The 24,963-nt window shown below is 40.7% G+C and overlaps 1 protein-coding gene across 1 annotated transcript; it reads right to left on the bottom strand.

The window, feature by feature from the left end:
• On the bottom strand, positions 1 to 24,939 carry EXOSC7 (exosome component 7). Its single transcript, XM_089532767.1, has 8 exons — positions 24,737 to 24,939; positions 21,369 to 21,470; positions 18,798 to 18,892; positions 9,299 to 9,464; positions 7,290 to 7,360; positions 3,270 to 3,390; positions 1,905 to 2,060; positions 1 to 229 (listed from the first exon to the last, which is right to left on the bottom strand). The coding sequence occupies exons 1-8, from the start codon at positions 24,791 to 24,793 to the stop codon at positions 125 to 127; spliced, it is 873 nt and encodes a 290-aa protein (XP_089388893.1). The 5' UTR covers positions 24,794 to 24,939; the 3' UTR covers positions 1 to 124.
• Between the last annotated feature and the right edge of the window lie 24 nt (positions 24,940 to 24,963).

The following is a 24,963-nucleotide window of genomic DNA, read 5'->3' as shown; positions in this document are numbered from 1 at the left end:
TGACTTTATTTAAGAATATATATTTATCTTTGTAAAAAAACAAAACAAAACAATAATGCAACAAACAGGAAAAATAACCACACTCCTTGATTGTTGTTCGACCAGATCAATGTAATGATGGAGCTCATCCGAGGAATCCAACCTTTCTTCGTGACGTTCCAAGACTCTCTTCTTTGTCTAAGGTAGCTTGCAAGGAGATATGCAATAACTTGCCCACCCTCTTTCCTGTCTGGAATACACATGGAAACAAAAACAAACACAGTGTGAGGCAAGAGAATCGAATGTGATGAAAATATACCATATAGGATATATTTTACGAAGATATTGTTATTCTTAAATATTAATATGAACTAGGGAAGGTACAGCATATTGATTTAAAAACTGCCCTCTTACAGTAAACAGTCTTGCTTGGATCTGATCACAATGTATGTTTAAAAAGTAATTACAACCTTAAAAAGTTAGGTGTACAGTTATGATCCTGTTCAATGCACAATAACAGCCAACCACACCAAGATTTTCTGGGCTTATATTTAGTCTGTGCTGAACCTGTCTGCATTTATCTAGTCTTGAGACAGTTACTTTTTTGTATTAAAACTCCCAGAATCCCCAGCCTGATTGGCAAGTGTGTCCAGGTTATCTTGGGAGTCGTAGCCCAAATAAATAACTTCTCTAAACTCTGATTTAGGGATACATACATTATCCTCAGGTCCTGATTCACCACAGTATGGCAAAAGAAAAGACAGATGGGAAATTGCCAGGTAGGCTAAAGAGCAAGAATACCATTTCACCAGACTATAATGGATGCAGACTGTAGATATAAAGTGGTGGAAAACAACATGTAACTATAATAAGGAAGATACAGATTTAAACAGCATAGATAATCAGATCAAAATAATAGGTAGCACATAGCATCATTCGCCTTAACCCTCATCTATCTAAAAATTATTTTTCCCAAGGGGGAAAAAATCTCTAAACCCTCACCATTTCAGAAAAATAACAACAAGCAACATACAATTTGCTGATAAAATAGTAGCCCTTAACCAATTATTGGCTTCAGTTAAAGTGGACCATTGAATCAACTCCTGAGCAGGAAGTTGACACTTATGTATATCCCACTCTTTCAATGGGTTTCCTCTAGTTGAATCTAGCAATTTAATTTAGACTGTAATTTCAGTTGTTTTTTTAACTACCATGCAACATAACAAAAATAAAATTGCATTATGGGAGTAGTGTGGCATTTTTTTTACTCCAGTGAGAATTCCAATGCATTAAGGGTGATGTTGAGGACTGTGATTTGGGTTAATCCTTATAAATGAGAATTCCAGTGCTGCCTCAATGGGGGAAAGAATCCAGTTGCCCCCCAAAATGCAATCAACCTATTGAAAACTAGAGCATATCACTCCTGTTACGCCACAACATAGTTCACAGAAATAAAGTATGGAAACAAAAACTTTTCAATGGCAAAGAAATTAAAAATAACAAATAAATAAACATTCTAGGTTGTTATTTTGTTTTGGTTCTTTTTGGTTTGTTAAAAAAACAATCCTGTATGTCCAAGTAGTTGAAATTTGGGGACACTGTTTACAATTGTGTAGATGACCATGCTGCAGACTATCTGCACTGTACATCTATCATAGTTCTGTGTGGATTTTACTACAAAATGCTTCTCAGGAGGACATTCTGTCCTGTCCTGGGACCGGTCAGTTAGTCAAGGCTCAGCACTTGTTAGATATGATAGCTTTAATTAATATAAAGAAATAAGTGTGCAAGTTTATTGATATCTTGCAAAGTAAGATTTTAAACCAAAACAGGTCAGTGCTTCGCCTTGTAGGATCTACTTACTAATGTACACAAAATTCACACCACCCACTGAATGATACCAGCCTTTACAAATGCCCACTGACCTCCATCATCTCAAATATGCTTTCTGGATCAAGGCTTCCTCTTCCAATTTTTTTCATACAGGTTAGAGCACCTCCACTGGTCACAGAAATGAGGAGGCTAGCCAAGGAACAGGCTTCCTCCTGAAGGGTGGCATCTACTACATGCCTATAACCAATCTGGAAAAAGAAACAAGCAACAAACTCAGGCTGCAATCCCAGGCATAGTTTTCTGTGAATAATGCCCATTGAATACAGTGGGACATATTTCTGAGGAAACAGACGTATCCTGTTATTAAGCCCCTATACGTACATGGAGATGATGGGGCTCTTAAGAGTTGTTCAAGATACAAGAGTCTTCCTACTTCATTTGGTGATGGACGCAGCTCTACAAAATATATCCCAACAAACAATCAATACTGTCCCCCTAATTTAAGCAAAAGCACCCTGCATGTCTTGACTGCTTCTACACTACATCAGAATGTCCATGTTCATCTCTGCAGGAAATACCATCTGAGGTGAGATCGATGGATGTAACAGGGGCTTCTTGGTACCAGCACTTGGTTTGTTAAGCACTCCACAGGCAGGTTTGTCTAGTACCTATTTTCTGACCCTCTGAGCATCAAACAAAAAGTTTGGAATCTTCCAGGTATTTTCATGCATTCTTATACATAATGGCATTATGTTTTACTCTGTCTTAAGTGACACAGTTCAACTGTTGCTTTTACTGATTATAATTCTTTTGTGTACCTATTTGTAAATTCATTTTAGGAATAAAAAAATGTTTTCCAGTGGCCAGAAACTCTGTAATGTTTTTAAAAAATTATGAGAATAAAGAAAAAGTATACCACAATGGAAGCCCATGAAAATTGTAATTTAAAGCTACTTTGGATATAATTTCTATCAGCATGAAATTTAAAAACCATCTCAGAGTCTGCCCTTATTAAATGTTAGTATTTAAAAGAGTCTAAAAAAGGCCACTTTTTAGTGCTTCAGATAAGGGTATGTAATATGTATACTGAAGGTCAGTGTGAAATATTTTTTGGGAGTCGGGGGAGGACTATGACTCCCAAAATAGCTACATTGCTGTCCAGGGAATTTTGAGAACTAGGCCAAAAATAAAATTCTTCCAAACTCTGCTAAGACTGCATGCAATCCTCAACTTCAAAAGACCTCTAGAAATGATCGATTCAAATCTGTGGCAAGAATATTGTTTCTTCCTTGACTGCTTTATTGGGTGGGTAGGAAAAGGGAATGGAGAGGAAAGAAAAGTAGAAGAAAGAAAGAAAGAAAGAAAGAAAGAAAGAAAGAAAGAAAGAAAAGAGATAACATGGGCCCCTTAGAGGAACAAGGACAGAGGAGAGCAGTCAAGAAATTTCAGAAGCTTACTTTGCTTAGTGTCACAATGCAGGGGACATTATCCACATTAAGTCGAATACAGTCATAGGGGTCATCAGAGAGCTCGATTTCCCGCGTGCCTTCTTCATTCAAAACACGTACTTTGGGTATCCTGAAGAAAATGGAAGTGAATGTCAACCAATATGCCATCCTTGAGAATCTGTCATGAGGGCCTGCTCCATTTCCTAATCAAAGTCAGTCATCCAAAGATGACAGAAGATACATGACAGAAGACTTTCGTGGTTATGTGTTCCATTCTTAAAAACATGCATAGTCAAAAATGTGCATATAACTATTGTTGTGACACAGAAAGGGGCAAGCTGGTACCAGCAGTATATACAAAAGTTACATTCACCTGATGCACTGTGGCAACATCAAATGTACTGGTTGCACCAATGAAGTTATAACTTCATTCAGTGTGAACTAAGACTATTCCCATTTAGTTGCTGTCCTATAGCGAATTGCTGCTACAATGCAGCACACGCAAATGTTTAATGGATGCAACTGTTTCTATGGTAACACTAAATTATTGATATACTGTTTTATATTGCTGCTAGCAATCCTGAACTCTTTGGAGAAATGGTAGCATATAAATGGGTGAAATAACAATCCTTAATGAATATGGTTCCAATAGTGTGACTCCACTCTGATGTATTTCTGAGACATCTAATATTGTTGCTCTTACCTATAAGGGTGACCGCATCATCTGCTGTGTGGCACCATCAAAACATAGTTGTGTTAGCGCAAAGTCTAGGATTAGCTTATACTGCCAGAATAGTGCTCTATTATTTGTTTGCTTGTTTGTGTGTTTATTAAATTATTTATATCCCCCATTTATCCAAAGAGCTCAGGGGGCTTACAATACAATCAATTTAAAAATATAAATAATTACAAAAGATTAAAAAATATATTATGTAGTTTCTCAATTAAAAACAGACAATTTAAAACCAATTAAAACAGTCTTGAATAATACAACCATAAAACTTATGCAGTCTGGATAAAATCAGTTTGGCTTGAAGGCTTTAAAAAAGCCAGGTTTTAACTTGGCACCAAAAGGAATCTAACATTGGCACCAATAGGGCAGGGAATTCCAGAAGTGGGGTGCCACCGCAGGAAAGGCCCTCTCCCACGTCCTCCTGCAATATATTGTTGGAGGGCCCCTCCAACAGATCTCAATTCTAGGGGAAAGAATATATTCAGAGAAGCACTCCATCAAGAATTGTAGTCCCAAGCCATTAAGGGCATTAAATGTTATTGCCACCATCTTGAATTCAGAAGAGAAATGTACTGGCAGTCAGTACAATTTCTGAAGAACTGGTATTATATGATATCTGAATGGAATTCAAGTGAATGTTCTAGCTTCTGCATTTTGAACTCGCTTCAGTTTCCAAGTCACCTTCAAGGCCAGCCCCATGTAGTCTAATCAGAAAGTTACCAATGAGAACCACTGCCCTACAGTGAAAATGGATCTAAGTGTACTCCCAGCCTACACACCTGCTCCTTCTGAGGGAGTTCAGCCCCATCAATGGCAGGACATAAGAACCATCAATTTACAGAGCCTCCATCGTATCCGGATTCAGCTTCAATTTATTCACCTTCATCCACCCCATTACAGCAGCCAGGCACTGTACCAGCATCTCCACAGCCCCAGCCAATTCTAATGACAAGTAGTAGATTTGAGTGTCATCAGAACACTGATGTCATCCAACCCCCAAAACTCTAATGACCTCTTCCAATGGCCTCATACAGTCTGCCCTCCCCATACGTGGGGGATCCGTTCTGGACACACGCACACACCCGTGTATGGGGGAAAGAACGTATGCTCAAGTAAATAATGGGGCACGTGCGGCATGGGTACTTCTGCCGGGGCTTGCCTTCCGCGTAGGCTCAAAGCTGTGGAAGACAAGCCCGCCTATGGGGAGGGCTGACTGTATAGACATTGAACAGAATGAAGACAAAATGTAACCCTGTGGCAGCCCACAGTACAATGGCCATGGGGGTGAACAGGAATCCTCCAGTGCCACTCTTTGGAACCAACCCTGCAGATAAGAGCAGAACTACTGTAAAACAGAGACTCCTACTTCCATTCACCAGACCCAGCCTAGTAGGATACCATAAATAATGATATCAAAAGCCATGGAGAAATCCAAGAGAATCAACAGAGCAGCACTCCCCTTTCTTTTCTCCAGAGTAGATTGTCAGCCAGAGCAACCAAGACGGTTCTGTTATATATTGGCCTAAAAACAGTCTGAAATCTGTTTCCTCCAATAACATCTGAAACTGCCCACCCATCACATGTTCAAGAACCTTGCTGAAATTAATTATCACCTACCTTTGGGTCCAGGGAGGTCCTCTTCAGGAGAGGGTGCACTACAACCTCCTTCGAGGCAGCAAGCACCTCCCTCTGATGTAGTGAGGCATTTACCATCCCTTGGACCCACCCAATCTATCCATGCCTTCTAGATCTTTACAGTCAACATTAGCAAGTGTTCTATATGGTGGGATGGACCAATTCAAGCATCTTGTCCACATCATCAGGCAGCACTAACCAAAACTGGTCTCAAGAAAATTAACCAGATGGTGCACTGGACACCTTCCTGGATGCTGCTATAACTGTGGCATCAAGTTCTGAAGAAATACAAATGACTTTCTGCTCAAAGTACCTGGCAAATTTATCACAGAAGGCAACCAAGGGTTCTAATCCTGGCTTCTCTGAGCCTGACCACTATAGGCTCTTCACCACTCAGAAAAGCTCTGCTGGACAGTGTGACAAAGTCAGAACAGATGAGACAAAAGATTGTTTTTTCACCTTCACTGCCACATAGTAGGCACAATGAAAGGTCTTTGCCAGTTTTTGGTTGATTTGCTCCATGACCTACGCCATCTGCACACTCTAACCTTTATCCATCCTGTTTCATTGTTCATAGATTTTCTGTAAACAAAGGTGCACTATGGACTCTAGAGCACTGGATGGTCACTTAAGAGCAACTGCATCAATGGCACTTTCCATCTCATTATTCCAAAATGAGTTCAAAGCCTCAACAGAATCACCAGCCTTATCAGCCAGAAAACCCCCACAGCATTCAGGAATACTTTAGATACCATGAGTCCCTGGGAGTGGACCACCCCTGAAGAGAGGGTCTGCTACTGCCAAACCAAACTTCACCCAATACTTCATACATTTAAAATAGGATTTTCCTATCAGGAGCATTGCAAATGTTTTGGACTACACCTTCTATTATCCTTGACCATTGGTCATCACAACTGGTGCTGTTGGAGGTTGTTGTCCAAACCACCTAGAGGGGCACCAGGATGGGGTACAACACTACAGAAGATACAGCTGTTAAATAAAAAACGCAACACAGAGAGACAGACACCCCTTCTTGTTTTATTAATAGCATGATACTTATGATCTACTACCTTTGGCATAAAACAAAATAGCAACATGTTTGCAGCGAGTTCAAAGCTGACAATTTCCATTATTATCATTGGCCTATAGTTAATTTTAAAACATATACAAACATATACAAACACATTCAGCCCATTTTCTGAACAGAAGGGCTTTTCATTAAACCTTGGGGAAAGTTCTGTTCCCCTTTTGTAAACTTTTTACAAATAATATTCTATCAACAAATAATTTAGAACAGCCTTCTCATCTGTTTTTTAAAAAAAGGCACATTCCCAGCATAATACAGATTTATTCCAAAGCTGAGGTCTTTTCAAATAAACAGCCTAGAACTATTTTGTACAGCCTTTCATAACTGTGCCAAACTGCTATGTAAGTTTTATATAATACAGCAAGAAACAAAACACAAGACAAGATGTTTTCAACCAGACTGCTTGGCAAAGTTAGGAAGCCTGATGGAGTTACAGAATTTCTGACCATGGCTGGAGAACTAAGCTGAGGCTCACGGTTCCTTGCATGGAGAGAGTTACCCATCCCTGATATTGGCTAACACATAGCTTTCTACTTCACAAATTTGCTTTTGAAAAAGATTTATCCTCCCTCACCTGGTATGAAATAGTGCTGCCTTCACTGCAATTGAAATGGCATCAAACAAGTTGCCACCGCACTCCAGTAGCTGAAAAAAAAAATAACACTGAGTTGATATGACCACTCCCATAAATGTAATAGTCCAGGACGCTCTGAATGTACAGTTGGCCCTTGGTATCTGCGGGGGATCCATTCCGATCCCTCCATGGATACAAAAATCCACAGTTGCTCAAGTCCTATTGACCCAAATGTGGCGCAGCTTTGTGGCTGCGCTGCTATTAGGGACAATGGGACTGAAGTCCTCCCTCCCTCTCTCCCTTTTTTACTCGCCTTCCTCCGAGGCTTCTGCCGTGGGCTTGCCTACAGAGGTGGAGGCTGGAGTCCTGTTGGCCAGAGGGATCTGGAGCTGGTGCAGGGACTCGAGGTGTTGGGCCTGGGGGTGGGGGGGCTTCGAGACCCAAGCCTCAGCTCCAGCCCCAATCCCAGCCTCCTCTTGCCGACAGGACTCCAGCCTCCACCCCTAAAGCCAACCCTGGGGCAGACACCTCGGAAGGGGAGGGAGAAGAAAGGCAGGCAGGGAGGCAGGCTTCAGTCTCCAATGGCGGTATGGCTGCATACACTGGGAACAGGGAGGGCTTGCCGTCCACGGAAGCTCAAATCTGTGGATGACAAGTCTGCAGATACCGAGGTCCCACTGTATAATATCATGCTGTTTTTCCATCAAAGAAGATATTCTACTATAAATATTTAAGTCACAAAAATGTCCAGTGATAAAGAGTGTTAATCAAATAAGCTTTTACAAAAATATGCAAGCCAAGTCTGGAGATTTCTTGGCTTGGATCTCAGACTAGATTTTTTCCTGGTTTCAGTAATGTTTTAAAAATATTTTAAACAGAACAGAGAACTTTGCAGTAAAATAATAATAATAATAATAATAATAATAATAATTATTATTATTATTATTATTATTATTAGCAGCATCTTATGAATCCAAAAACACTTTGGACAGCAATGGCAAAACCCCCCACTGTTTTTCCTTTAAATCTGTTGCCAAGCTACTGAATTTTAGTGTGGAGCAGCTGCAAAAAATTCTTTAGAACAACCACCCATTTTAAAGTAAGGTGTCTACTCCCTGTATGTGTTGTTTATAACAAGGGACACAAATCATATGACCAAAGGTCCCTTGTTTTTGTACCCTGGGCTTCCCTACAGTTCTCTTATGCCTTCCTATAGCCTTTTTTCCAAGAATGTGGGCTCCCGAAATGAGAATTTCTGCTCCCAAAGCCTCTAGAAGTGACAAATTTCCTCAAGGTGCTGAACCCATGTATTTTGTTTTGTCCTCACCACAAAATCTGGTGCTATCTGGCCATGGAGGGAGAAATGCAGGCCCAGCTCCATTGGGCCTGGCCTCGATTAAGAAGCAGAGCCTTCCCTCCAGTCCATCTGCCTTGGTCCAGGCCTCAGAGGTAGAAAAGAACTGCTGGACCTGATCCCCTTCCCCACCCCCATTCCCTTCTCCTTTTGTGTCATGTCTTTTTAGATTGTAAGCCTGAGGGCAGGGAACAGTTTAATTAAAAATAATAATTGTAAGCCGCTCTATGAGTCTTTAAGGCTGAAGGGTGGGATATAAATACTGTAAATAAATAAATAAAGGGGGTTTGGGGGGAAAAAAACCAAAAATGGACAGTGTGTGTGTGTAGCCTGTATTTTCTGGGGCTGATGCAGCAAGAAAACTGGCCAGAACTCAAAGCAAAAATGCTTGCTTTGAAGCATGTGGGTTGCTGCCATGCCTGTGAATTTGGCTCCAGTGAAGGTGTGTATGATCATGATGGATTAGGATCTTCATCACAAAGAGCCATCTTTGATATCAAGGAGGATCAATATAATGACATCTATGGGTGTGGTTACATTTAGACTATCTGTTCTGGCTGTGGGAGAAATAAACTCATGACTATTGAACCAGTCAGTGCTTTGAGAAATTTCCTGAAGCTCACATTTAAATTAAGCTTAAACTTGTTTTACTTACCAACACATCAACGTACAGCACCCAGCAGTGCTCTCTGGGACTAATGCAAAGCAACTTCAAGTCAATACTGCTCTCATTGTGAAATATTCTGTAGAGAGTGTTTGCTATTTCAGTGCCGAGCTCCTCTCCACCCCGGCCTTCAAACTCTGGAGTAGCATTTGCTGAACTGGAAGAAAAATATATATATATGTATAACTTAGTTAAAAGGACTCTTGGCAAAATCATAACACTATGCCTATTTCCTTCCTTGCTATTAGGCATAAATAAAATTCCAGTTTCACAGTACAGGTATGTCCCAGTTAACAAAGTACTGCAGATGTGTTCCTGGGCATTACTTCTTTGAAAGAAAATTGAGTGTCAGAGGCAGAAATAACATGGAAAGAACAAGGATAGGTTCCTGTACCACAGAAAAAGGAGTTCCCTGTGTTCTAACAAACTTTTTATCCAAACCTAACAACACAGAAATAGGAAACGAAACCTTGAATAAAAAAAATATTAAAAATCGTCTAGACTAGACTACTTGAAAGCTTCTTCCAAAATGCATCAAAAGATGAATTTCCCCCTTTTACCAGCCTTTACTTTTCTTATAATTTCCATTTTGGTGACCAAACCTATAGACCTGTGCTTTTTTAAAACACCAAGGAAACCTGGTGAGATATGCTTATTTGCTCTCTCATTTTCTCTGTTTCATGCATGCTTAGCAAGAGATTTTGGAGGTAACTGCTGTTTACCTTGCCTTTTGTGGGCAGACATGCAAAATTACAGTAGGAACAGCTAGACTGCAATCCCATTAATGTATTTCCAAGCCAAAACTCTATTGCATTATTTAATGCAGAAACACTGCTGCAACCCAATACCCTAAGTCTGTATTTTTACATGCGCGGGACAGAATGTCCCAAAAGGGCGGCCTGCCAGCGGCCTAATTCCCTCCAGAGGGATGCTGCAGCCGCCAAACTGCGCAGTTTTCCTCTGGAGGAAAAAGAACCTGGAAAAAACGGGTTCTTTTTGCATTGCAGGGCCAACATCACGAGTGCAACAATGGTGCACTCACTACGTAAGTGATGTGTGGTGCCGCACGGGCTCCATGCGGTGCTTATGTCACAATTGTGGTGCCCATGTACATGGGACGCTGGCATTGTTACGTCGCCGCACCGTGCTGGTGCTGATTCTAGGGTAGGGACCATGCAGTTGGTGTGCGGTCCCTAACCCTAGAATCAGCGCCAGCACGGCACAAAAGGGTGGTCTGTACCACTCCATAGCCTCTCATCCTCCTTCCTCCCAGTGCCAATGCTGCTACAAAGAACCTGAAGCTAGACTGAGGATGAAGAGGAAAAGAGGGGTTATGTGGGTCTAAAAAGACACAGTAAAATGAATCTTCAGAGTCCGAGAATTTGGTAACTGAGCTATGCTGTGTAAAGAAATCTAGGGGTCTATTGCATTCCTGTCCATGCTGCTAATTACCTGGACTTTTAATTCTCTCTATCTCTCTGTTTACAAAGGGATTTTGTAGCACCTTTGACTAACAGGTGCTTCAAGATCCCTTTGCATACTGATTTTCTAGACCAACATGGCTATGTCTTTGAATTCTTTCTTTGTCACACTCTAACCACCAGATCTGGAAATTTGATTTTTGAAGTTAAAAACAATTGGTTCTTTCTTTATTCAGGTTAAGGAAAAGGAACAAAGATGAAAATTGCTAACAATATAGCCTGTTCAACATGACAGAGTAAGGAGATGAATGCTGTGGGTGGGAACAGATAGTGACAGCATGATCACTGTATGCTTAATTGGCCATTGCTGCACTGAATGTTTCTCTACTAAAGGAATCTCATTAACGTCCCCAAATGTCACCACTGCTGGATTTCAATCTGAAACACATAGAAAGCATTTCAAAAAGGACATGTAGCCTTCTCCCTGATGAAAAAGGTTACTGTTCAGGAGTATCAGTACCCACCACAACTCAGGAGAGTTACTTTTTGGACTACATCTCCCAGAATCCCCAGACAGGACTGGAGGATCCTGGGAGCTGTAGTCCCAAAAATAATTTTATCAATCTCTAGCACCAATCAAAGGGACTTAGTTTACAGTCTATGACTGTCATTATACCCTATTCCAGTGGTTCTCAAATGGTGGGACAGATCCGGCGGGGGGGGGGGGTGGACTTGCTCAAGGGAGCTGTAAGACTTGGAGGCTCTGATCCCCCCTAAACTTTTTAATGTGTAAAATTTACACATGCATTGAATTATATATTGAATTTACATAAATAAAACTGTTCTAATGTGAACTATGTTATTTCTTTATAAAATGCTAAAATATGAATATACATGGATGTGTAAATGAAAATATGCACACTACATAAACAAAATATTTTTATTCATATACTACGTCCAGTGAGTGGGGCATGATGTGTGCAAGTAGGTGTAAAGGGGGGGGGTCCTAAGGGTAAAAAGTTTGAGTACTACTGCCCTATTCTCTTCCCTGACTCAATTTGTATGGGATTTAGCTCCGTACCAAGAGGAAGCAAGGACTAGCTCCTTATCTTCGCTTTTCTCCAGAAGGAAACTAGTGCACAGTGAACATTTCTAGCCAAGACTTGCCTTGAATATCAATCTGAGACAGGCGGAACCACAAGGTGCTGTGGCTAAAGGTGGGGAAGAAGAGATCATGCTTGTGGTCTTGTGGACAACCTCATTCCAAGCATAGGCAACCCTAACATAGGCCCACATTTCACACCACCACTCTAGGTTGAAAAGTGTGCCCCTGTCCCAAGACAGACAACCATGACTGCTGCCCAACCAATGAAATCTTACTAAAGCACTAATGATTACAACTATGGGCAACTGTCAGGGTCTGGGGGCTCCACTGCCCCCAAAAGTGATCTTGGAGTGTTGGTGGAAGAATTATTCATTTATCTCCTGAAGGGTATTAGAATAATTGTTTTGAACTTTGCCCACTCCTTTGTTCACCCATTAATCCAATAAACCTACTTATCAGTGAATACAATAATTCTGAACAGCACACACTTTGTTTTTCAGACGATGCACACCCAGCAGACACCATCTAAGGGAGATATATTCATTCCCTGTCTGTCAAAGAAGGGGTGGAATGCCTCTTCAGAAATGATGTCTGCTACCTCCACTTTGGCCTTAAAAAAACAACCTTGCAATTCAAATATTCTTTTTCAAAAAACTGCTGTCCAGCTCATTGAGGACACCTTTTTAAGCAATGAAAACACTTTTACCTAACCAGTGAAGCAATTAAACACTGAAGACTTCCTTAAAGTGTTCCAATAGAGTCTTTCTTCCTAGAGAACATGCACAAAAACCGTGACAGTGTGGGAGAAGTAAATGACTATGTCAGAACAGTATCAGATATGATTTCCCTTTCTTTTCCCTTTCAGTGTCTTTATGATGTACTAAGCAACCCACCACAAAGCATTATCTATTTTTAAATGCTTTATACTTTGATATGATTTCCCCCCCCTGAAAAATATAAAGAACACACCTGCCATGCATTGTCCAGATGTTGCCCAAGGGGCAACTGGAAGAAAAAAAAAAAGACAGGATGGCCACTGACCTTTATCCTTTGACTGTTATGCTATTCCAGTCCTCAGTTTTTTGGGGAAGAAGGAGACATGGTAATTAAAATATGGGGAGAAGATTGATTCAAAATGTTTCCCAAATACTTGTGCGTCAAATTACAAGCTCACATTTTAAAGCAATAATATTTATACTGTGTGAGCACAAAACACAGCAGCAGATTTCAAGACTGTAGTTGCCATGGCAGAGGTGTTGGCACAGTTATGTGTCCAACTGAAAACATGCATGGTGAAGGCAAACTCAACTAGGTTTACACTAGTTTGAGAACATATTTATTCCAGGGGAAGGGATCCAAAGAGCTGAGACATAGTTATTGCAATTGGTCATGGCATACAATAAGTAGCTGAGTCAGCAACACTGACTCCAATGGGCCTACAGCGTTTGTGTGATAGGCAGGGAAAGGAGGCTCAACTTGTATGACCCATGTGTGATGTGCAGATCTCATACTGAAAGATCAGCATTCCTTCTAATCAATGCAGAATGTATGGCATGTGACTTAATCTGCATTAGACATCCTCAGGTTTAGTGTTAGGACAAGCCAATAAGTACAGTGCATCTGAAAATGTGCAGAGTGCTGTCTTTTCACCATCCAGTAACTGCAATCAGATTCTATATATCTGAGATGAAACAGTCATGTTGGCTCTGTTTAGCCACAGCACTTTTTGCTTTAGAAATTACCCTGCAGTAAATTTTCTCAAGCTAGAAGGGAAAACTAGGCAAATATCATGAGTTTCCTTGTTGCAACAACTGATTATCAAACAGTAAACATTTAAAATGAGTTGGGTCTATCACATAGCCCATTTGGAGTATTGCTGGGTCCTGTGATTTCCCCATAGCTCCTGCCATAAACCAAACCTTAGTGACAGTAGCTCAAAATCACTCCTGACACTACTCAGCTTCCAGTGTCTTACACAGCCATGGATTTTTCTGCTAACACCTCCCTTCTATCACTTGATACCCCAGCAACACTGAAGCCTCATCATACTTAATATGGCTTCTTCAGAAAGGCAGTCAATACAGCACAGACTAAGAAATTATTTGCTGACACATAGGGAGTATAGGAATGGGGCCAGTTCATTAGCTAAATTCTCTACTTTCTTACAGTATGCTAGAGAACGTACCATTGCCTGCCACCCTAAGACCTACAGACAGAGAGCAGAATATAAGTATTTTAACAAAATAAAGCAATAAAATATCTGCTTTTGTATGAGCAGCTTTTAATCACAGCTACAGATTTGAACATGTAGTGCCTATGATATTTAAGTAACTCCTAGGCTTCTTCTGTGCCACAGAGCACCCTTCCAGCCTCTGGAGAAAGGAGTGCGCCTACTCCACAACCATGAAGCTTTATCATTCTGCTTCCCAAATTAATTAATTCTGATTTCCAAGTATGTCAGCTGCAAATATACATGAGTGAAGCTGATAACTGCAGCTTTCAAATATATGGGCCTATTTTAAATTTTTTGTTGTTGTTGTTGTGTGTCTTCACATCGTTTCTAGCATATGGTTAGAAAAGGGGGTTTACCTTTGCCTTCCTCTGAGACTGACAATGACTCGTTTGAGATCACTTCGTGGGTTTCAATGGCCCAGCGGGAATTTGAACCCTGGCCTCCCAGCCACAGTCTAGCACTCAAACCAATACACCACAATGTCTCTTAATACTTAAAATTAAAAAGTATGTATACCATCTATTTTTCAGGTGTCTATAGGTTTCATGGCCTCGGAAATACGGCTGAGAGACAGGTACATGCTCTTCTTTATTACTGTGCACAGCTCAACATCAGTTAGAGATAGCACCTTACATACCAATATAGAAAGGAAGCTAGAAATGCCCCACTACAATCTCACTGCACTGAAACACCACAAGCAATTAGAGCCTAAACATTTGTAACATGCTTATGAAGGAACATTATAAGTTTCCCTTGGGAGAACAGGTATATACATAAAAAGTCTAACTAGTACATAATCTAATTTACTTGCACTTGGCAATTTAGACTATATAATTATGAGCAAACTCAATTTTGAAATTGTAGTAGAGGTTTAATAGCTAATTCACATGAACATCAAACTATATTACATTCATAATGCACTGAGGATAAGCTCTGTGTCATGCTCAATTAAAGGACAAATGTATAGTTACCACAGCAACATCCCAAGCCTATTTATTTGGGCTTAGTATTTTACCACTTTATTATAGGGTTACATTACATTTACAAAGCAAAATAATATGCTATGCTGTGCAGTTACGGAGACAATGAATGGAAGTGTTTTGAATATTTAGCACTATGTAAGTACTATATTAGCATTTAGACTATGACTGCGTAAATGTGTTTTATACTGCAACACTTCATTGTTGGATTGCTATGATTGTTTCTGTCAACATGAATTTATGCTAAACAAACAAAATAATAGGCAAGGTCACTAGTTGATTGATGCTCCATCCAACACCCTGCCTCACCCACCTCATGGGAAACTTGGATGTTATTCTATCTATAAGGAACTTTCCTTTTACAACAGAAGGTGCAGGCTGTCAATGTTCTATAGTCTAAATGATAATTATGAATATTCTAGGATATCAAAACAGCTTCACCCATGAGCATCATAAGTACAATCCACCTACCATGTGATATATATGCTTTCATCTATATGTATAGTGCGCCCTTTTTTTACGTGGGGAATCTGTTCCGGACCCCTCCCCCGCGTAAAAAAATCTGTGTATGCTTTAGCCCCGTTGAAAGTAATGGGGCTTGTGCATGGTGTGGCAGCACGCACACACCATGGGCACATGCCCCATTACTTTCAATGGGACGCGGCACCCCTTGTGCCCCGCATGCTCCCGTGCGGCTTTCAGTATATGCTAAGAGCCATGCATAGTGCATCCGCATATGACGCTGGCGCACTGGATATCTATATAATATACATGCCCAATTTCTAATTAGCTCAGTCAGAGTTCTGTATGCATGGTCACTGGAATACCAGAATACCTCTTGTCTCTCTATAATGGGAGCCCTGGTGGCGCAGTGGTTAAATGCCTGTATTGCAAGCCACAAAATTGTGAGCCCGATCCCACGGCCTCCAAGGTCCACTCAGCCTTACATCCTTCTGTAGATCGCTAAAATAAATACCCAGCTTGTTGGGGGTAATTAGCTTACACATTGTAAACCACGTAGGGAGTGTTTACTTCACTGATAAGTGGTATAGAAATGTACTTGCCATATTGCTATTGCTATAGTGTTCATGCAAATTGTTATAAGATCAACAACTTAGTGGCAGCTCTCAAATTCTTTAGTGTTGGTTGCATGCCTTGTAACTTTAGATGTTGCCCAAACATTTGGCACAGTCATAAAAGTATTCCTCCAGCTGCGCCAATAATTATGTTCAACATATAACCAGATTTTTTTTTAAAAAAAGACAGTTTTCTTGTGATTCATTCCCCATTTCATTAACAATGCAATTAACACATAAAATAAAAATTCTAGTGGAAGACTCACATCTACACTAAACACAAGACAAAGAGGACAGGAGTCCTGTACTTAACAGTGTATCAAAGGAAGAGTTTCAGCAGCTTTAGTTTGTCATGTAATAATGTCTGCTGAAACTAGCTCTTCCACACAGTTATTAAAAGTATAGGAGACATGCCCTCTTTTGTACACAAGCATCTTTTTTACATACCACTCTTATCTCTCTCAGTTAAAAGAGAAAACAGGATTGTACTCAAAATGAGTTCATAATTAGAGTAATTTTTTAAACATGCGTGCTTGGAGAGTACCACCAAAATCTACCCAAAACCCCAATAATTCAACCCAAGGAAGCTGCAGTAAATGATAAAAAGAAAGTGCTGTTGATATTAACATCTGTTCAGTTACCACCATCTAGTGGTAGGCTGATAATGTGGCTTAACTGTTTCTAAATGCAGCTGAGAAACATACATGCATTACAGTTAAGAATGTAGCTGAGAAACATACATGCATTACAGTTAAGAAAATAATTAATAATAATTAATAAAGAAAAGAGAGGTGTTCCTGGGCATTACATCTTTAACAGAAAATTTAGTACCACAGGCAGAAATAATATGTAAATAATGGGAATTGGTTCCTACCTCACACACAAAAATTAGCAGTTCAATGCATTTCAGCAAACTTTTTATTCAAACCTAACAATGTGCATATGTGAACTGAAACAAGCAGGTCGGGGACGCTTTGAGAAAACAAAACAAAACAGAACCACAGTTGAAACCTCTAGCGACTACTTGAAATGGTCTTCCAAAATGAAACCAAGGATGATTGTATCTCTTTAACTAGCCTTCACTTTTAGACTTATAGATCTATTCTTTCTTATCATGCTGGGACATGTAGCAAGGCAGGTTATCTCTTTTCCCGTAGTCTCTATTTTTCTGTCCACACACGCTCAATTTAACTATTTTGGAGGCAGTTGCTGTTTGTCTTGCTTGTTGTAGGCAAACACACACAACTGAAGTAGGACCATAAATGCAAGCTTTATTATTATTATTATTAAATTTTATTTATATAGCACTTCTTTAGCTTTATTTACTGAATTATGGAAATTATGTATTCTATCAATAAACATAAACACTGCTTATTCTACCAAAATGAAGAATTCTGTAACGATCATCACATTGTCTGCGTACGCTCTAATCCATATTTCCTTTCCTTTAAATTTATATCCTTGTATTGAATTTTCTGCTGTTATTTCAGTAGTGGTAGAATAAGCACTGCTTATTCTACCAAAACGAAGAATTCTTTTGAGAAGGCTTGGAAACACAATTCAGAACCAAAGAGAACAGAATCACTTGCTAAAATCTGCACTGTTCCACAAATATTTGTGCATAAATACAGTACGGGTATTCCATATGTGCAAATCAGTGATTCTGTAAATAATCAATAGTTATGTACGAGCAATTCGTTATGAAGATATGTTACATGTTTTAAGTACTTTCAGTATGCACCGTGCAACATATTGATTTGTATGACTAACTGAATACAGTGCACATTTTCAATATGCACATCTCTGGACAGTATTTTGCTGCCTGCTAAGTTCATCTACACCCTGGAATTTACAGAACTGATCAAATGCAGTGGCAAGCTGTGCAACAGCACAGATAAGCTAATAAACAGGATAAAACTGTTTTTATAAAACAGTTTATAAAATCAAAGTTTCCCCCTTTCCTTTCAGTCCCTGACATCCCAGATACTGGATTCAGCAGGGTCTCCTGCTTAGTAGACATTTCTCATGGAATGTGGATCTATCAAGAAGACGATGGAGCAGGTATATTAACTTCTGTCAATCCCACTATGTAATCTTTATTGTGGATCTATCCTACAATCTTTGAACTGGTGAGATGATGCTATCACTCCAACTAGGATATCTGTGTGGCCCTGTTAAAATACAGCATTGTGCTAGACAGCTTTTCCAGTTCATTTGATATTTCACCAGCATCCCATTCTTCTAGTTTCCAAATGCTAATGCCTGGTACACAGAGGAATGAACATATTTGAGAGACAGATAGGAAAAGGGATTCTGAGTATATAAGGACACTGATTATTAGAAAAAGGAAGAAAAGGTTGAATACAAAAAATAGGGAAGGAAAAGCAGTGAAATCAGATTGTTGGGTTCCTAAAATCATGAAGCAAAAATGCACTAATCTAAAAAACAGATATTTATAACACATTCATCTTAAAATGGTAAGAGTGTGTGTGTGTGTGTGTGTGTGTGTGTGTGTATCTCCCCTGAGGTCAATGGAGGAAGACCATAATAACTGCATCATCCTTCTTGTTGGCATGGAAACTTTGAAAATAAATACAGTGTGCTCAGCCTGCTACTAACATCAATTTAACACTGCTGCTATATAGTTTTATATATTATGAGAAGTTTGCACTAACCAATCAACGAAGAATTCCAAGTAGCCTTCATTTGGTTTATCCAACTTTGGTGCTCCCATTTCTGCTTTGACTCCAACTAGGATATCTGTGTGGCCCTGTTAAAATACAGCATTGTGCTACACAGCTTTTCCAATTCATTTGATATTTCACCAGCATCCCATTCTTCTAGTTTACATATTCAGTATTACCCTGTGCTCCTTAAAAAAGTTTGAAGTCACAACATTAGACTCGAAATCCCTTGGAAAATACTGAAATAACCAACCAACTCCAGTAATGCATTGTTATTGTATGAGCTAAAGTACATGAGCACTGCAAATTAACAGTCTGTATTCAATAGTCAGAGATAATAACATAGTCAATAATTGTTGTTCTATACAATAAGCCCATAATACAAATTATTAGCTGGGCTGTTAAAGTAAGTGAGATTATATCTCTACTCTAGAATTCACACAGCACTTGCTACATAATACATTTCATTTTAACAAAGTAGGACACATGCACATATTGTGTGCACATAGTATACCTTCACTGGTTTGACTAAATAGACTGAGGAGATTATCACATTAGCTTTGCTACCAGGACAGATTTGGGATGTAACTTTCTTAAGGCGGATCTTATTGCATTCGCTCATTGCCAAGCAGTATGCAGTCCGTATGCAACCTGGGCTTCTCCCACAGCTTTTGAAGAACAGGATTTTCCTGTTCTTGAAAAGATGTGAGACAAGCCCAGAAAAATCCAGGTTCCATATGGGCTGCATACTCCCCAGAGATGGGTGAATGTGATAAGATCCGCCTTAAGAAAGCTACATCCCGGGTCTATCCGGCAGCGAAGCTAATGCAATCATCTTCTGAGATAACTAAATTTGCAATTCTAAATGGCATATACATATTTTTCTTTATCTTTCATATATGACTAGGACTTTCCAACTATTTCTATGTTTAAGCGTAGGAAAAAAGTTCGCAGTCAAACATTTAACCAAGTCAATCAATAACCACAGTGCAATTCTTCTGACCAAGTTGACTCAATTTGGCACTTGGCTATCCACTTTATAAATACCTATGTCCACATCACTTTTGCTTGTTTATCTCTTTTCTCATAATACCATATGACTCTCCATCAACCCTATTGATTTTGCCCCCTCAGCTCCTTTCACCTGCTGACTCCTATCTTCTCTGATCATTCATCTTTTCTTCAAATCCTTGCTATTTCTACAAGACCTTTTACTCTGATCACTGCTTCTGAGCCAACGCTTCCTGATCTTTAGGGATCTCACTAGAAAGCTCCTTCTTACCTTGCCTGTTTCCTAGTTTTTGGCCTCCTTGCCCAACCAGTAAGCCAACCTTGTAGCTTTTGGCCAGAAGTAAACAGACTCACCTGTGTATATCTTCTATATACAGTACTGTATATACTTATGTATAAATCTAGAAATATTAGTCAAAAAATTGACTCAAAAAAACTCATTGACTTATCCACAGGTCAAGGTACTGCACTTTAACTCTTATTTTAAAAGGAACCATCTCCTGGTAAATGCCAAAAGCGTAATCTGATCTGAAAGTACTCACTCCCCTCTATATTCTCATCCATCTAGCCTTTAGTGCGAGCACAAGTTATGCCTCCTGGAATTTTGTAAGTTATTTGGCATAGTTTTTCTTTGCTATATCCTTTACATCCTTTGTTACATGCCCCTAAACTTTACCCTTCGACTTATCCATGAGTCATATTAAAATCCATAATTTTGGCCCCAAAACCTGCCCTCAGTTTATACATGAGGTCGACTTATGGTCGAATATACACGGTAGTTAGAACCTCTTTCTTCAGTGGCATCTGTTTTCGTCAAGCCTGTTTTTTCAGTACCCACAGTCCTGAAGACCTCTCTTCCATGCACTCTTCCCTTTTGTCCCTGCTTCTTATCCCAATGCCTGCTCTACCTCCCTCCCTTCAGCTACCCTGCTTTTAGACTTCCTGTCTTGCTTTTAACACAGTTGGAGCCATCTTCTCACTCACCTTACCTTGATTTAGGATAGCTCCCTCAGCCATCTCCCATTTCCTCCAAAAGCAGGAAGCCTGTATTTAGTATACTTTTATTACCCAGACAGACCTCTCACATCTTTTAGATAACCTGCATTTTTTGTCCTCAATATTGCACTTCTATCTTACATTCTTGCCTCACTTTATAATGACATCTCCTTTTTGTAGTTGGTATGCCAGGCGGTGTTAGCTGTATCTCTGAGGAAGGAATTGGCAAAACCACCTCTTAATATTCTATGCTTAAAAGTCCTATGAAATTCATGGGGTCACCATAAGTTGACAGGTGACTTGAAGGAACATATGCACACATATACATCATAAATACATACACATTATTTGCCAACTGCATGTATCTGCCCTGGCTTAGAAAGTTTAAGACACAATAAATGTGTTATGTCTATTATTCTTTAAATTTCCACCAGACTTTGTTGTTATTATGAAAAGACAACAAGTCACTTGTTAACATCACAAAGAGAAGCACTGACTCTTGAATTAAAATAACACTACAAGAAACTCATAACAGGATCGGTTAGGTATACTTACAAGTTTTACTCTAGCAGATCCACTTGTATTTGATACTACATCTGTTTCCACTTCAATACACCTGTAATCTTCACAGCCACGGCCATCAACCCGAAGATCCTCCTAAAATACCCACATGATTGTTATCTAATGCTAACTCACATAGATAAATAGAAGTAGAAGATTACATATATTGGTCATAAATTTGTTGAACAGTATAAATGAATGCCAAATAAAAATTGGCCTCTAAGCATAACCAAGGTCTGCCTTCTGTCCAGTCATTATATACTTCGGGCCAGTTCAGATGGTGAGGTATTCTTTGGGAATGTGTGGCTCCCTGGAAGTTATTGAACCACAATTCCCATCATCTCTAGCCAGCTTAGCCCTTAGCAAGAGCTGACTGGCTTGCAGTCCAGCAATACCTGGAAACCCCATGTTCTTCATCACAGATTTAAAATATGATTTAGGATGATCAGAAATGAGCTATGGTAAATGTCAGACTTATTAACTCCCCTTCCTGTCTCCTCCTCCTCTTCAATGTTCAAGACAAAAAATGTTTCTGCTTTTACTTTAAAACAAATTACAGGTCCATAGAATCATAGGTTAGACGGGATTACAAGGGCCATCTAATCCAGCCCCTGCCCTGCAGAGTACTCCTGATAGAGAGTCATCCAACCTTTGCTTAAAGATCTCCAAAGAAGGCGAAACCACCGCCCTCTGAGGCAGCCTATTCCACTGTGGAACAGCTTGTACTTCCAGGGAGATCTTCCTAATGTTTAGGTGGCATCCTCGTTCTTGCAGTTTGAGGTCCATGCTACATTTGAATTCAGAGAGCTAACAAGAAACTAGTTAAGAAATCAGAACAACTAACCATTACTTTTTTCCTGTTTTGTTCTAACAAATCAGTGTCAGTTACAACAAAACACAGTCCCACAATTTCACATGTATTGTGGAACTAAATTTTGTTGTGGCCAACACTTGGAACAATTACTTTTTGCTATGGTAATTCCCAGAATATCCTGACTTTTCCAGATTCTGTTTTTAAAGTACTTCCTTATTGTTATGTATGGAAGAAGACAAAAAGAGAGGAAGGAATTTTGCAACTCCAAGCCTAGCCATGGCCCCCTTTCTGACCCTTAAACCCACCTCCCTTATGCTCTACTCAGCATGCCTTTACAACTTGGCACTAGGAAAGGGGCAAAATTAAAATAGGATAAACTTCTTTGGGTCACATATAGGTTTTAATTAAATATTAATTAATTCATAATTAATAGTAGTAATATTAATTCCATCCTCTTCTTTCTTTGCCTGGCCCTCTCCTCAGGAGAATGATGGGTAGTGGAAGACACTTGCCCATCTTTCTCTTCCTCCACCCAGACTTCTCCTCTGTGCGGTGAGGTTTGTCCCTCTTCCTCCCCCATTGACCTTAGGACAAAGCCAAGCAGCGGAAGAACCTTGCAGGGTGAGTGTTCAACCATCTTCCTCTACTGCCATCGCCACTTGGCCTTTTCCTCAGGAGAAAGCCAGATGGAGGAGCAGGCTTGCAGGGCAGGTGTTTGCCTGCCCCCCTCCTCTGCTGCTTGGCTTTCCTTGGGAGAAACCCAAGCAGCAGAGGAGCTTTGTAGGGCAGGCATCCACCCTTCCTCCTTCTCCTCCTCCATTTGGCCCTCTGCTCAGGAGAAGGCTGAGTAGTGGAGGAGCCTTGAAGTTGTTCCACATCTTTGTGGGCCGCACAAAATCCTTTGGTGGGCTGCATGCGGTCCTTGGGCCATATGTTGTGCAGGCCTGCTTTAGGGCTTTTCCCCCAACTTTTTTCATACAATTCCAGAGCTCTGCAGCTGTGATTTACAAGCTTTAAAAAACTGAAAAACAAATAAATAAAAAGGCTACCAAAGGAAAGGAGCCGAAGGAGGGGACAGTGGCACCACATGACTGCAATTGAACTGGGGATGACTTTTTGCAGCTGTGGCATTGCATGACTGCCAGTTCATTCACAGGTTTCTCGTGTGAATGAAAAAGGATGGCTGGAGGACAGGGCAGCTATGGGTGGGAGGTGACATCACGCAATCAGTATTGCCAAAGCCACTTCCTTCCATGTGAAATTGCGGTTTAAAAGCAGCTCGTGGTAACCTCCAGAGACGACAATCTGAACCAATGCTAGATGGATGGATTCAATTCACGAGTATGAATCTACAGGGCCTAAGCAGAGCAGTGGAGGATAGGGGCCTTGGAGATGTCTCATCCATAGAGTCACCATGGGTCAGGGCCAATTCAAGGGCAGTTAATCATAGAATTGGAAGAGACCGCAAGGGCCACCCAGTCCAACCCCCTTCTGCCATGCAGGAACTCTCAATCAAAGCATCCCCAACAGATTGCCATCCAGCCTCTCCTTAAAGACTTCCAAAGAGGGAGACTCCACCACTCTCTGAGGAAGAGTGTTCCACTGTCAAACATCCCTTACTGTCACGAAGTTCCTCCTAATGTTGAGGTGGAATCTCTTTTCCTGGAGCTTGCATCCATTGTTCCATGTTCTAGTCTCTGGAGCAGCAGAAAACAAGCTAGCTCTCTCCTCAATGTGACATCCCTTCAAGTCTTTAAGCAGGGCTATCATATCACCTCTTAACCTTGTTCTCCAGACTAAACATCCCCAGCTACCTAAGTCTTTCCTCATAGGGCATGGTTTCCAGACCCTTCACCATTTTAGTCGCCCTCCTTTGGACATGCTCCAGTTTCTCAATGTCCTTTTTGAATTGTGGTGCCCAGAACTGGACACAGAATTCCAGGTGGGGCCTGACCAAAGCAGAACAGAGTGGCACTATTACTTCTCTTGACCTAGACACTATACTTCTATTGAAGCAGCTTAAGAGAGGAAAATGCACTTAATAACAATAGCAAGTACTGTACATTTATATACCGCTTATCAGTGCACTTAAGCACTCTCTAAGCAGTTTACGTGTCAGCTAATTGCCCCCAACAAATGTGGGTACTCATTTTAGTGACCTACAGAAGGATGCTAGGCTGAATTGACATTGAGCCCTTGGCTGGAATTGAACTCACAACCTTGTGGTTTGTGAGTGGCTGCAGTACAGGCATTTAACCTCATGATTCCACATCCAGCTCCAGCACTTAAAGCTCATTATTTCTACAGTGTGGACCAGTGGTCCCCACACGGTGCCCCCTTTAAGAGCTTGTGGACTCCATCTCCCAGAAGCCTCAGCCACGTCGGCCAATACCCTGGACTTCTGGGAGCTGGAGTCCAAACTCTCTTAAAGGGGGCAGAGGCTGGGGATCGCTGGTGTGGAGGCACCCAAGGACTCCCGTTCGAAAGCACCGGAGGGAGCTGAGAAACGCTGCCCTTAGACTTGAGAGGCTGAAAGCGTGGCCCTTACCTGGACGCCGTGAATGACGTAGACCTTCTCCGCCTCGCTGAGCACCACGGAGGCCATGAGAGCCACAGGACTAAGCGCTGCCTACGTCGTCAGAAAGCGCCCGCTTCACCCTCTGCGCGCTTCTCGTCGCATTCCGATTGCGTCACTCGCCGCTTTAGTGTGGAGTCACGTGTGAAGGGCGGCCCAATAGGAAGGAGCCTTTCATTGAGGCGGAGGGGGCCATGACA

This window comes from Sceloporus occidentalis, unplaced genomic scaffold, assembly GCF_023333645.1.
Source record: "Sceloporus occidentalis isolate IW3139 unplaced genomic scaffold, rSceOcc1.0.p SCAF_7, whole genome shotgun sequence".
NCBI lineage: Eukaryota > Metazoa > Chordata > Lepidosauria > Squamata > Phrynosomatidae > Sceloporus > Sceloporus occidentalis.
Note: the sequence above shows the minus strand (reverse complement) of the source record. Positions and strands in the feature narration are given on the sequence as shown.